At 46.8% G+C, this 15406-nt stretch overlaps 1 protein-coding gene across 2 annotated transcripts in view; it reads left to right on the forward strand.

Moving 5' to 3' along the window:
- The window catches only part of CAMK2N1 (calcium/calmodulin dependent protein kinase II inhibitor 1), a 56871-nt gene extending 46696 nt beyond the window's left edge, over positions 1–10175 (forward strand). Inside the window, exon 3 of one of the 2 annotated variants that reach the window (XM_069742593.1) lies at positions 3501–4546. In XM_069742593.1, coding sequence (XP_069598694.1) covers positions 3501–3568 — 68 coding nt within the window. In that variant the 3' untranslated portion in view covers positions 3569–4546. Of the gene's footprint in view, positions 1–3500 lie in introns of both variants that reach the window. The other variant, XM_069742592.1, reaches the window with a different exon arrangement.
- Positions 10176–15406: the final 5231 nt, after the last annotated feature.

Consider the following 15406-nt stretch of genomic DNA (forward strand, 5'->3'; position numbering starts at 1 on the left):
AAAATATCACCGCCTGCACCCCATAATATCACCACCTGCACCCCATAATCACTGATGCTTGCACCCCATTATATCACCACCTGCACCTCATAATATCACCACCTGCACCTCATAATCACTGATGCTTGCACCCCATTATATCACCACCTGCTCCCCAAAATATCACTGATACCTGCACCCTATAATATCACTGATATCTGCACCCTAAAATATCACCGCCTGCACCCCATATCACCACCTGCACCCCATAATCACTGATGCTTGCACCCCATTATATCACCACCTGCACCCCATAATATCACCACCTGCACCTCATAATCACTGATGCTTGCACCCCATTATATCACCACCTGCTCCCCAAAATATCACTGATACCTGCACCCTATAATATCACTGATATCTGCACCCTAAAATATCACCGCCTGCACCCCATAATATCAGCACCTGCACCCCATAATCCTTGATGCCTGCACCCTAAAATATCACCGCCTGCACCCCATAATATCAGCACCTGCACCCCATAATATCGCTATATTGCACCCCATAATATCAGCACCTGCACCCCATAATCCCTGATGCCTGCACCCTTAAATTTCACCGCCTGCACCCCAAAATATCACCACTTGCACCCCATAATATCGCTATATTGCACCCCATAATATCACCACCTGCACCCCATATCACCACCTGCACCCCATAATATCACCACCTGCACCCCATAATCGCTGATGCCTGCACCCCAAAATTTCACCGCCTGCACCCCATAATATCATATTACTGTCCGCACCCCATAATATCACTGATATCTGCACCCATAATATCACTATCTGCCCCCCATAATCGCTGATGCTTGCACCCCATTATATCACCACCTGCACCCCATAATATCATTGATATCTGCACCCCATAATATCATATTATTGTCTGCACCCTATAATATCACTGATATCTGCACCCCATTATATCACCACCTGCACCCCATAATATCACTGATATCTACATCCCATAATCGCTGATATCTGCCCCCCATAATATCACTTCCTGCACCCCATATTCTCACCTGCACCCTATATACGCTGATATCCCACATTGCTATCTGCCCCCCATAATATTGCTGCCTGCTCTCTGTAAGAATTGTTATATTCATTTATCATGACCTAAATACTAAATGTGATGTCATCAGACCCCTGTGATTATTTCTGTGTCACTGACCCCCCCCCCCCCCCATGGGTTAGAAGTGACGTCATCGGCCCCCTGTGGGTTAGGTGTGATGTCATTGGGCCCCTGAGGGTTAGGTGAGACATCATTGGGCCCCTGTGGGTTAGGTGTGACGTCATTGGGCCCCCTGTGGGTTAGGTGTGATGTCATTGGGCCCCCTGTGGGTTAGGTGTGACATCATTGGGCCCCTGTGGGTTAGGTGTGATGTCATTTGGCCCCTGTGGGTTAGGTGTGACGTCATTGGGCCCCCTGTGGGTTAGGTGTGATGTCATTGGGCCCCCTGTGGGTTAGGTGTGATGTCATTGGGCCCCCTGTGGGTTAGGTGTGACATCATTGGGCCCCTGTGGGTTAGGTGTGATGTCATTTGGCCCCTGTGGGTTAGGTGTGACGTCATTGGGCCCCCTGTGGGTTAGGTGTGATGTCATTGGGCCCCCTGTGGGTTAGGTGTGATGTCATTGGGCCCCCTGTGGGTTAGGTGTGATGTCATTTGGCCCCTGTGGGTTAGGTGTGACGTCATTGGGCCCCCTGTGGGTTAGGTGTGATGTCATTTGGCCCCTGTGGGTTAGGTGTGACGTCATTGGGCCCCCTGTGGGTTAGGTGTGACATCATTGGGCCCCTGTGGGTTAGGTGAGACATCATTTGGCCCCTGTGGGTTAGGTGTGACGTCATTGGGCCCCCTGTGGGTTAGGTGTGATGTCATTGGGCCCCCTGTGGGTTAGGTGTGACATCATTGGGCCCCTGTGGGTTAGGTGTGATGTCATTTGGCCCCTGTGGGTTAGGTGTGACGTCATTGGGCCCCCTGTGGGTTAGGTGTGATGTCATTGGGCCCCCTGTGGGTTAGGTGTGATGTCATTGGGCCCCTGTGGGTTAGGTGTGATGTCATTTGGCCCCTGTGGGTTAGGTGTGACGTCATTGGGCCCCCTGTGGGTTAGGTGTGATGTCATTGGGCCCCCTGTGGGTTAGGTGTGATGTCATTGGGCCCCTGTGGGTTAGGTGTGATGTCATTGGGCCCCCTGTGGGTTAGGTGTGATGTCATTGGGCCCCTGTGGGTTAGGTGTGACATCATTGGGCCCCTGTGGGTTAGGTGTGATGTCATTGGGCCCCCTGTGGGTTAGGTGTGACGTCATTGGGCCCCTGTGGGTTAGGTGTGATGTCATTTGGCCCCTGTGGGTTAGGTGTGACGTCATTGGGCCCCCTGTGGGTTAGGTGTGATGTCATTGGGCCCCCTGTGGGTTAGGTGTGATGTCATTGGGCCCCCTGTGGGTTAGGTGTGATGTCATTGGGCCCCCTGTGGGTTAGGTGTGATGTCATTGGGCCCCTGTGGGTTAGGTGTGACATCATTGGGCCCCTGTGGGTTAGGTGTGATGTCATTGGGTCCCCTGGGGTTAGGTGTGACGTCAGTTGGCCCCCTGGGGTTAGGTGTGATGTCATTTGGCACCCTGTGGGTTAGGTGTGATGTCATTGGGCCCCCTGTGGGTTAGGTGTGACGTAATCGGCCCGCTGGGGTTAGGTGTGATGTCATTGGCCCCCTGTGGGTTAGCTGTGACATCATCGGGCCCCCTGTGGTTTGGGTGTGATGTCATCGGCCCCCTGTGGTTTGGGTGTGATGCCATCGGCCCCCTGTGGGTTAGATGTGATGTCATTGGGCCCCCTGTGGGTTAGTGGTGACATCATTGAGCCCCTGGTGGTTAGGTGTGATGTCATTGGGCCCCCTGTGGTTTGGATGGGACGGCATCGGGCCCCCTGTGGTTTGGGTGTGACATCATCGGCCGCCTGTGGGTTAGATGTGATGTCATCGGGCCCCTGTGGGTTAGATGTGATGTCTTTGGGCCACCTGGGGTTAGTGGTGACATCATTGGGCCCCTGGTGGTTAGGTGTGACATCATCGGCCCCCTGTGGGTTAGATGTGATGTCTTTTGGGCCCCCTGTGGGTTAGTGGTGACATCATTGGGCCCCTGGTGGTTAGGTGTGACATCATCGGCCCCCTGTGGGTTAGATGTGATGTTTTTGGGCGCCCTGTGGGTTAGTGGTGACATCATTGGGCCCCTGGTGGTTAGGTGTGACATCATCGGCCCCCTGTGGGTTAGGTGTGACATCATTGGGCCCCCTGTGGTTTGGGTGGGACGTCATCGGCAGCCATTGGTGGTCCCGTTACTTGTGCTGGCTGCGTACGTTGCGGTGGTAGTAGATGTGGCCTGGGCCCCGGGGGGCCATATCCGTCACCCGATACCTTTCGGCTTGTGTCCTCCCTCGTGCCGCTGACTCTGCGCTTCTCTTTGCAGTGGTGATAGAAGACGAGCAGATCGAGTCCGTTCTCACGATGTCTGAGAAAGCTCCGCCAGCCGTCTAATCCTTCAAGGACCCCACCGACCCACAGAAAGACCCCCATAACCCGGGCCTGCGGTTGCCATCAACAACGTCACCACTCATCCTACCTGGATCACCGGAAGCCTCCATTGCGGGGGAAGCGATAAGAGACGTCACATTGGGCCGGGGCACAGACTCCATGCAGCAGCTGAGCTTGTGTTGCCCCCCATAATCACCGGCATGTGGGGGGCGCAGCAGAAAAGCCCCTTACTCATATAGTTTATGCCGGTCTCCGTTTAATATCCACTTACTTCATTATTTATTAATGGCGGTCCAGGCTGCGCCCGTCACTGCTTCCAGATCATTTCCTAGGGACGCTGCGGGGCTAGCGCCCCCCATTTCTTCATGGCAGCTGTGGGGGGCGCAGGTCATACAGTGAGTACGGCTTGGGCTTCTCCAGATTTAAAAAAAAAAAAAAACATCTTGTCAACGTAAAAATTACGCCCAAATTCAGACCACGACACATAATGGAAAAGCAATGCCTAAGAAACAAACAAAAAAACAACAAAAATCATTTTCTTTTAATTTTTGCTCCCCAAATTTTTGCTCAAAGATTCGCATTTATTGGATTTTACCATTTTTGGTTCTTTTTAACCCATCAGGTTTTTTTTCTGACCCCCCTTCCCCGTCAACGAGTAAAAGCATTACAATCTCAGAATGAGCTCACTGTCGGATTCTCGGTTAACTCATTCTGCAGCCAGCAATAGACCTTGTGGCGTAGAGGCTGCAGAAGACGAATAGTGCAATATTGGATAAAAAAAAACGGGCTTTATTATTCACCGACCCCCAAACCAATAACTAAAACGTGGACCGGTATGTGTCAGTCGGTCGTCCCGTCTACCCATAGGGTTAATATCTGTGGGCGGCCATTTTTATTCTTTGTCAGCTGCTGCAGAGAACCGTATGTTCGTCTCCCCGGGCCACCGAAGGTTTTTAGTCATAACCCAGATTTCTGTGGGAGAAAAAAAAAAAAAAAGGCATAAAAAAATATGTAAAAAAAATATAAAAAATAACAGAAAAAACATCTCTCAATAATATCGTATGTCTGAATTTGCGGGGCTGTCACGGTCGCGGGGCTGTCGCCGTCCTGCCCGCTCTGTTCTAAATACTGTTTACATGATTTAATCTTGCAAAAAAAGAAAACAAATGCATATATAGATACATATATATGTGACAAACTGTGCACCTTTGCATGCCGATATCGTTTTTTGACATGTGACATTCTTTGACGAATGGAATTATTTTTAGCCGTGCAAAATATCGCGTGTTCCTCGACTATTGTTTTGTTTAAAAAAGAGAGAAAAAAAGGAACTTAAAGGAGAGAGAATTTTATAGTTTGTATTTTTTTTAAACGGAGAGACAATTGTATCATAGTTTTTTTTTTGTTTTTTTTTTTTTGTTTTTTTAAATAGTATCTTCCTTTGTGCTGTAACAGCCCTCCCCTTTAAATATTTTTGGAGGAACTGTCTCTTTAAGATATTGTAGATTTTGATATGTTCTGTTTGATGCTGGGGATATTAGGGGAGCCTTTAGATTGATCTGAAGGGGTTAAATAAAAATGAATCCCCCTGGCCCCAGTTGGCGTTTTATTTTTATATATTTTTTGTTTGTTTTTTTTTTTGTTTTTTTAAGTGCCAAATTTCTGTGCGACTTATAAAGTTTAGCTCCGGTATATTCTGGATTATTATTTTTATTTTTTTTTTCCTAGCAGGAGACCCAAGTGTAGGGCAGACTGGGACTTGTAGTTCTGACATCAGCTTATTATCTTGATGATATTTTTTACTGTTTCTTGAGTATAAAAGGTCGCTGCTTCTTTAAATGGACTGGTACGGCGGAGCAGGGTCGCCTGCCATGGGCCGTGGATTTTTTCTTTTATTTTTCAGAAAAAAGATTGATTTATTGTTCGCCATTTTGAGTTGCGCTGTGTGTGTATATACATATATATCCTTCAGAGCTGCGGAGATGGTCACAATATCCTGCACTCGTACGTTCTTCCTTCCAATCCTAGACGCTGTATATAGATATATAGTCTTTTTTTTTTACTTTAAATAAACGAGGCAAATGGGACTCTATTACACGTTCACAACGTTGGTGGAATCCCCCCTTAAATGGGACCCCTCACTTGCCATAATCGGCCAGAATACCGCCGTTCTCCCGAGTCCGGCGTGGTTTTTCTCATGTTCCTGCGCCTCTCCGTTTTTGAGATATGACCCGTTTTATAAAAATGTAGCCTTTATAGCCAAGTGGGCGTATTCTCTATTAAGTGAATAATTTAGTACCACGCCTACTTGCTAAAGAAAACCATTTACATACAGAGAAGAAGGACCCGTATTTCAGGAATGGAGAGGAGCAGGAACAAAATAAAAACGTCGCTGGATTCAGGAGAACGGTGGCTTTTTCATAAGGTAAAAAAAATACATATTTATGGCAAGTGATAAGTCCCCTTTAAGAAATGGCAGCAACCATTTTGTATGCACGGCCATTGATGGAGTCAAGGAGAAAGCACCGGTTTCTGTCCGGCCATTGGAAGAGTGGCGCAATTTTGTTAACCCATTTGCTTCTACTGTAGTACGATTGTGCTCCATTTTTACTGTAAGGCTTGAAATGGCGCGATGTGCTCACAAAATGGCGGCTCCCAGCGTGGCACACATAATAGCACTGAATATGTTTTCTGCATGGCTCAGGATTTCCGAATAACCCGTGGGTACGGACTTATTGTATAAAATGGAGGAAGATGCGGGAAGATTTGGGTTTGGGGGGCAAATCGCATGTCTATATGAATATTATGGACCATCCATCATGGTGCATTTTAAAGTAAGCAACATTCGGTTGTTGAACTACAACTCCCAGCCGCTTTGCATCGAGGTTTTAATCCAATAATCGTAGCGGGGCTGGTTTTTATACATGTTGCTTACATATGATGGATAAAACATGGACGGATGGTCCTCACTGAACAAGAAATGGACTTTATGTAACAATACAGTCAGGATTTCAAAATGGCTGCTATACGGTAGACTGTATTGATAATGGTCAGGGCTCAAAATGGCTGCTATACGGTAGACTGTATTGATAATGGTCAGGATTTCAAAATGGCTGCTATATGGTAGACTGTATTGATAATGGTCAGGGCTCAAAATGGCTGCTATATAGTAGACTGTATTGATAATGGTCAGGGCTCAAAATGGCTGCTATATCGTAGACTGTATTGATAATGGTCAGGGCTCAAAATGGCTGCTATATCGTAGACTGTATTGATAATGGTCAGGGTTCAAAATGGCTGCTATATGGTAGACTGTATTGATAATGGTCAGGGTTCAAAATGGCTGCTATACGGTAGACTGTATTGATAATGGTCAGGGTTCAAAATGGCTACTATACGGTAGACTGTATTGATAATGGTCAGGGCTCAAAATGGCTGCTATACGGTAGACTGTATTGATAATGGTCAGGGCTCAAAATGGCTGCTATACGGTTGACTGTATTGATAATGGTCAGGGTTCAAAATGGCTGCTATATGGTAGACTGTATTGATAATGGTCAGGGCTCAAAATGGCTACTATACGGTAGACTGTATTGATAATGGTCAGGGCTCAAAATGGCTGCTATTCGGTAGACTGTATTGATAATGGTCAGGGCTCAAAATGGCTGCTATATGGTAGACTGTATTGATAATGGTCAGGGCTCAAAATGGCTGCTATATGGTAGACTATTGATAATGGTCAGGGTTCAAAATGGCTGCTATACGGTAGACTGTATTGATAATGGTCAGGGTTCAAAATGGCTACTATACGGTAGACTGTATTGATAATGGTCAGGGCTCAAAATGGCTGCTATACGGTAGACTGTATTGATAATGGTCAGGGTTCAAAATGGCTGCTATATGGTAGACTGTATTGATAATGGTCAGGGCTCAAAATGGCTGCTATATGGTAGACTGTATTGATAATGGTCAGGGTTCAAAATGGCTGCTATATGGTAGACTGTATTGATAATGGTCAGGGCTCAAAATGGCTGCTATACGGTAGACTGTATTGATAATGGTCAGGGTTCAAAATGGCTACTATACGGTAGACTGTATTGATAATGGTCAGGGCTCAAAATGGCTGCTATATGGTAGACTATTGATAATGGTCAGGGCTCAAAATGGCTGCTATACGGTAGACTGTATTGATAATGGTCAGGGCTCAAAATGGCTGCTATTCGGTAGACTGTATTGATAATGGTCAGGGCTCAAAATGGCTGCTATATGGTAGACTGTATTGATAATGGTCAGGGCTCAAAATGGCTGCTATATGGTAGACTATTGATAATGGTCAGGGTTCAAAATGGCTGCTATACGGTAGACTGTATTGATAATGGTCAGGGTTCAAAATGGCTACTATACGGTAGACTGTATTGATAATGGTCAGGGCTCAAAATGGCTGCTATACGGTAGACTGTATTGATAATGGTCAGGGTTCAAAATGGCTGCTATATGGTAGACTGTATTGATAATGGTCAGGGCTCAAAATGGCTGCTATATGGTAGACTGTATTGATAATGGTCAGGGTTCAAAATGGCTGCTATATGGTAGACTGTATTGATAATGGTCAGGGCTCAAAATGGCTGCTATACGGTAGACTGTATTGATAATGGTCAGGGTTCAAAATGGCTACTATACGGTAGACTGTATTGATAATGGTCAGGGCTCAAATGGCTGCTATATGGTAGACTATTGATAATGGTCAGGGCTCAAAATGGCTGCTATACGGTAGACTGTATTGATAATGGTCAGGGTTCAAAATGGCTGCTATATGGTAGACTGTATTGATAATGGTCAGGGCTCAAAATGGCTGCTATATGGTAGACTGTATTGATAATGGTCAGGGCTCAAAATGGCTGCTATATGGTAGACTGTATTGATAATGGTCAGGGTTCAAAATGGCTGCTATATGGTAGACTGTATTGATAATGGTCAGGGCTCAAAATGGCTGCTATATCGTAGACTGTACTGATAATGGTCAGGGCTCAAAATGGCTGCTATATGGTAGACTGTATTGATAATGGTCAGGGCTCAAAATGGCTGCTATATGGTAGACTGTATTGATAATGGTCAGGGCTCAAAATGGCTGCTATATCGTAGACTGTATTGATAATGGTCAGGGCTCAAAATGGCTGCTAAATATGGTGGACTTGATAAAAAACAGCCAAGTCATTTATAATGGATGCTGTGCGAAGAGGCCGAATTTCAAAATGGCTGCCAATAAACTACATGAGGCTTAAAATGGCGGCCGGCACCTTATTTCACCGTGTAAAGATGGCAGAAATGTGTGTGTGGGATGAAGGCTGAGACATTACTAGGCCTTGGAAGACATGACCTTGTTGCTCTTGGCAACCAGTTACACCTTAAGTTTTATTGTTTTCGCCTAATTTGTCCATAGCAACCAAAGTTCAGGTTTCTTGTTTCACCCATAGCAACCAATCAGAATGCATTTTACAAGTGTTGTTGTCCGCAGTGGCCAATTAGATTTCATCTTCTATTTTCCCCCTTCATAGTCCGCAGCAACCAATCAGAATTTGTTTCTCACGGGATCCAATCAGATCTTTGCTTCTATTTTTTTTCCAAGTTCTGTTGTCCATAGCAAGCAATCAGCTTTTAGTTTACATTTTGTAAACTGCTGTGTAAAAATAAAACGAGGATTCCGATTGGCTGTTTTGTGCCGCCATGTTTCTTCCTTCCTGAGGCTTTTTTTTTTTTTTTTGCTTGTTTGGCAAAATAAATTCTGTTTGGTTGTAGTCTAATTTTTCAGATTTTATTATATAAGTCCTGTAAAAAAAAAAGTATTAATGGCCACAGAGGTCGGGTGGTGGAGGCCGACCTGGTACTTGTGGTGTCGTACGTACAGATGGGAGACAAGGAGATGCCCCTTTAAGGAGGTCTTCCACATTTATATCAAAGTCTGATCACTACAGCAGACAGGAAGGTGTCTAAAGATGGCCGCCATGGACGGCGCATTGCCCCCTGACGTCAATGAAAACATTGCTTGCTATGGACACACCACTAGTGGTTATTCGGTAGCGTATCCATAGTAACTGCGCTGTCTCCCACAGTCGCCTCACGTCACTCCAGATCTGAGATTTAAAGTGACAGTCCCCCATTCCCGTCCAGGTCCGGTGCGTTCCTCCCGGCATCCATTATTGCCCTGGCTGTTTTCTGTCCACCTTTGATAGCGTAATATACGTGAACAATGGTATTTGGGCGGCGGACATCCCCGCCGTTCGCCTTTTATTTCTGCAGGATGGAGAATGGCCGCTCCAGTATTGCACAAGGTGAAGTCACGGACCAGCACTATTATATAGAGACCCCGGTGCTCGGCTTCACCTCCTCCTTCCGTCAGGCTGGAGCGGCGCTGTGGTTGATGGCGGGGCCACAGTCGTTATATTACAGCTTTTTAAAATTATTTTCTTCCTCGTACCACTTAAATGTGTTTGCGGCAAAACCGTTGAAGGGGTTAAACCGTGTATCTGTAACGGGGGAGGGTGGGACTGAGGCACTTGAAATAAATATCATATATTACTGCTGTTTTTATTGCAATAAAATGTTGATACGGTCGAGTCGTCCGCCTCTTTATTCTCAGGAAACTTTTGCGCCATTTTTAGTGTATGTATAAAATAGCGATGCGGAGTTCCCCTTTAAGACGGACATGTTTGCTTGTTTTTTTCCCAGCCATTGGGTTTCATAAATGGCCGTTCCATCGCTACATTAATTTCTTACGCCCCCCTCCCCCCCCAGTTCCATAGACGGCGGCCGTCTCTCGGGTCCCTGACTTTCTCACGGCGGTCGCACGTTTAGATGAGATCGATGACATTTCCCCAGGTATAAACATCGGCTCCGTCCTGAGGCCGAGGTGACGGTGGAGCGGAGACATGGTGTCCGCGCAGACTTCCTGCTTCGAGGAAGCGAAGACACAGATGAGGGGGCTGGAATGTGTCTCCCGTGTCATGGAAAAGTGTGCGGGGGGCCGGGTAGGGGAGGAAGACCCAACGAGACCCCCACATACGTGTGCGGAGAGACAACGCGTGTTCTCAGAGTCCGGGAATGCCTGCGCCACCATGGTCTGTGCCCAACCTGGACCGTCCTATGGTGATGATGGCGAGTGCATCTCATAATCATCACACATCATCCTTCCACCATTGTATACAGCATCACACACAATCATCACACATCATCCTTCCACCATTGTATACAGCATCACACCCATTCATCACACATCATCCTTCCACCATCACACACAATCATCACACATCATCCTTCCACCATTGTATACAGCATCACACACAATCATCACACATCATCCTTCCACCATTGTATACAGCATCACACCCATTCATCACACATCATCCTTCCTCCATCACACACAATCATCACACATCATCCTTCCACCATTGTATACAGCATCACACACAATCATCACACATCATCATTCCACCATCACACACAATCATCACACCTCATCCTTCCACCATCACACACAATCATCACTCATCATCCTTCCACCATCACACACAATCATCACTCATCATCCTTCCACCATCACACACAATCATCACTCATCATCCTTCCACCATCACACACAATCATCATACATCATCATTCCATCATCACACACAATCATCATACATCATCCTTCCACCATCACACACAATCATCACACATCATCCTTCCACCATTGTATACAGCATCACACACAATCATCACACACAATCATCACACATCATCCTTCCACGATCACACACAATCATCACACAACATCCTTCCTCCATCACACACAATCATCACACATCATCCTTCCACCATTGTATACTGCATCACACACAATCATCATACATCATCCTTCCACCATCACACACAATCATCACACATCATCCTTCCACCATTGTATACAGCATCACACACAATCATCATATATCATCCTTCCACCATCACACACAATCATCACACATCATCCTTCCACCATCACACACAATCATCACACATCATCCTTCCACCATTGTATACAGCATCACACACAATCATCACACATCATCCTTCCACCATTGTATGCAGCATCACACACAATCATCATACATCATCCTTCCACCATCACACACAATCATCACACATCATCCTTCCACCATTGTATACAGCATCACACACAATCATCATACATCATCCTTCCACCATCACACACAATCATCACACATCATCCTTCCACCATCACACACAATCATCACACATCATCCTTCCACCATTGTATACAGCATCACACACAATCATCATACATCATACTTCCACCATCACACACAATCATCACACATCATCCTTCCACCATTGTATACAGCATCACACACAATCATCATACATCATCCTTCCACCATCACACACAATCATCACACATCATCCTTCCTCCATTGTATACAGCATCACACACAATCATCATACATCATCCTTCCACCATCACACACAATCATCACACATCATCCTTCCTCCATTGTATACAGCATCACACACAATCATCATACATCATCCTTCCACCATCACACACATTCATCACCCATCATCCTTCCTCCATTGTATACAGCATCACACACAATCATCATACATCATCCTTCCACCATCACACACAATCATCACACATCATCCTTCCACCATTGTATACAGCATCACACTCAATCATCATACATCATCCTTCCACCATCATCATACATCATCCTTCCACCATTACACACAATCATCACACATCATCCTTCCACCATCACACACGATCATCACTCATCATCCTTCCACCATCACACATGATCATCACTCATCATCCTTCCACTATCACACACAATCATCACACATCATCCTTCCACCATCACACACAATCATCACACATCATCATTCCACCATTGTATACAGCATCACACACAATCATCACACATCATCATTCCACCATCACACACAATCATCACACATCATCCTTCCACCATCACACACAATCATGACACATCATCATTCCACCATTGTATACAGCATCACACACAATCATCACTCATCATCCTTCCACCATCACACACGATCATCACTCATCATCCTTCCACCATCACACACGATCATCACTCATCATCCTTCCACCATCACACACGATCATCACTCATCATCCTTCCACCATCACACACGATCATCACTCATCATCCTTCCACCATCACACACGATCATCACTCATCATCCTTCCACCATCACACACGATCATCACTCATCATCCTTCCACCATCACACACGATCATCACTCATCATCCTTCCACCATCACACACAATCATCACTCATCATCCTTCCACCATCACACACAATCATCACTCATCATCCTTCCACCATCACACACAATCATCACTCATCATCCTTCCACCATCACACACAATCATCACTCATCATCCTTCCACCATCACACACAATCATCACTCATCATCCTTCCACCATCACACACAATCATCACTCATCATCCTTCCACCATCACACACAATCATCACTCATCATCCTTCCACCATCACACACAATCATCACTCATCATCCTTCCAAGATCACACACAATCATCACTCATCATCCTTCCACCATCACACACAATCATCACTCATCATCCTTCCACCATCACACACAATCATCACTCATCATCCTTCCACCATCACACACAATCATCACTCATCATCCTTCCACCATCACACACAATCATCACACATTATCCTTCCACCATTGAATACAGCATCACACACAATCCTCACACATCGTCCTCTCGCCAGATCACACACCAATCACACATCCTGTCCCCTTTTATACACATCACTCATACCTTAGTTGATCATCATACAGGTGGTTGTGTCCTGAGGAAGAAGTCATCTGAACTTTGAAACGCGTTCAATAAAACCACTATCTATTATTTCCAATGCATCTGAACCTACATCTAAGGCTACTTCCACACATCAGGTTTTCGCTGTCAGGCTCAATCCGGCTAAATGTAAAAATCTGGCGAATGTTGCTGCTGGATCCGTTTTTTTCCCATAGACTTGTATTAGTGCCGGATGACATTGCGTTTCGTCCGGTTTTCGCCGGATCCGGCAAATCTGCCGCTTCCGGTTTCTGTAAAAAACGTCCATAGCAACGTTTATTGTCTCCGGCGAAAAAGCCGGAAGCGCCGTATACCAGGAACTCCCCATAAGACTCGCCGTATACCGGGAACACCCCACAAGACCCACCGTACACCGAGAACACCCTATAAGACCCGCCGTATACCAGGAACACCCCACAAGACCCAACGTACACCGAGAACACCCTATAAGACCCGCCGTACACCGAGAACACCCTATAAGACCCGCCGTACACCGAGAACACCCCACAAGACCCACCGTACACCGAGAACACCCTATAAGACCCGCCGTACACCGAGAACACCCTATAAGACCCGCCGTACACCGAGAACACCCCACAAGACCCACCGTACACCGAGAACACCCTATAAGACCCGCCGTACACCGAGAACACCCTATAAGACCCGCCGTACACCGAGAACACCCTATAAGACCCGCCGTATACCAGGAACACCCCACAAGACCCACCGTACACCGAGAACACCCTATAAGACCCGCCGTACACCGAGAACACCCTATAAGACCCGCCGTATACCAGGAACACCCCACAAGACCCACCGTACACCGAGAACACCCCATAAGACCCGCCGTACACCGAGAACACCCTATAAGACCCGCCGTATACCGAGAACACCCTATAAGACCCGCCGTATACCGAGAACAACCTATAAGACCCGCCGTATACCGAGAACACCCTATAAGACCCGCCGTATACCGAGAACAACCTATAAGACCCGCCGTATACCGAGAACAACCTATAAGACCTGCCGTATACCGAGAACACCCCACAAGACCCGCCGTATACCGAGAACACCCCACAAGACCAGCTGTATACCGGGAACACCCCACAAGACCCGCCGTATACCAGGAACACCCTATAAGACCTGCCGTATACCGGGAACACCCCACAAGACCTGCCGTATACCAGGAACACCCCACAAGACCCGCCGTATACCGAGAACAACCTATAAGACCCGCCGTATACCGAGAACACCCTATAAGACCCGCCGTATACCGAGAACAACCTATAAGACCCGCCGTATACCGAGAACACCCTATAAGACCCGCCGTATACCGAGAACAACCTATAAGACCCGCCGTATACCGAGAACAACCTATAAGACCTGCCGTATACCGAGAACACCCCACAAGACCCGCCGTATACCGAGAACACCCCACAAGACCAGCTGTATACCGGGAACACCCCACAAGACCCGCCGTATACCAGGAACACCCTATAAGACCTGCCGTATACCGGGAACACCCCACAAGACCTGCCGTATACCAGGAACACCCCACAAGACCTGCCGTATACCGGGAACACCCCACAAGACCCGCCATATACCGAGAACACCCCACAAGACCCACCGTATACCAGGAACACCCCACAAGACCCGCCGTATACCGGGAATACCCCACAAGACCTGCAATACATCGGAGACACACCATAAGCTGATAATATCTCTCCCCTGCCAGGCGCCATTGTCACTCATCAGTGGTTCTGGCAGCGGGTGTGTGGCGTCTCTCACCCCGGGTGTATGTATAATTGATGGGTGACGTGCGGCGGGTGCGGAGGTCTCATTAGGTGCGCGGCTTTACCCTCGTCCGCTCTCCCAGCTCCTTTACATTATTTATTGCCTGCGGCGCTCAGGAGATCCTGTGATGGCAGAGAATGGCCG

The sequence above is a fragment of the Ranitomeya imitator genome, chromosome 10 (genome assembly GCF_032444005.1).
Source record: "Ranitomeya imitator isolate aRanImi1 chromosome 10, aRanImi1.pri, whole genome shotgun sequence".
In the NCBI taxonomy this organism is placed as follows: Eukaryota; Metazoa; Chordata; class Amphibia; order Anura; family Dendrobatidae; genus Ranitomeya; species Ranitomeya imitator.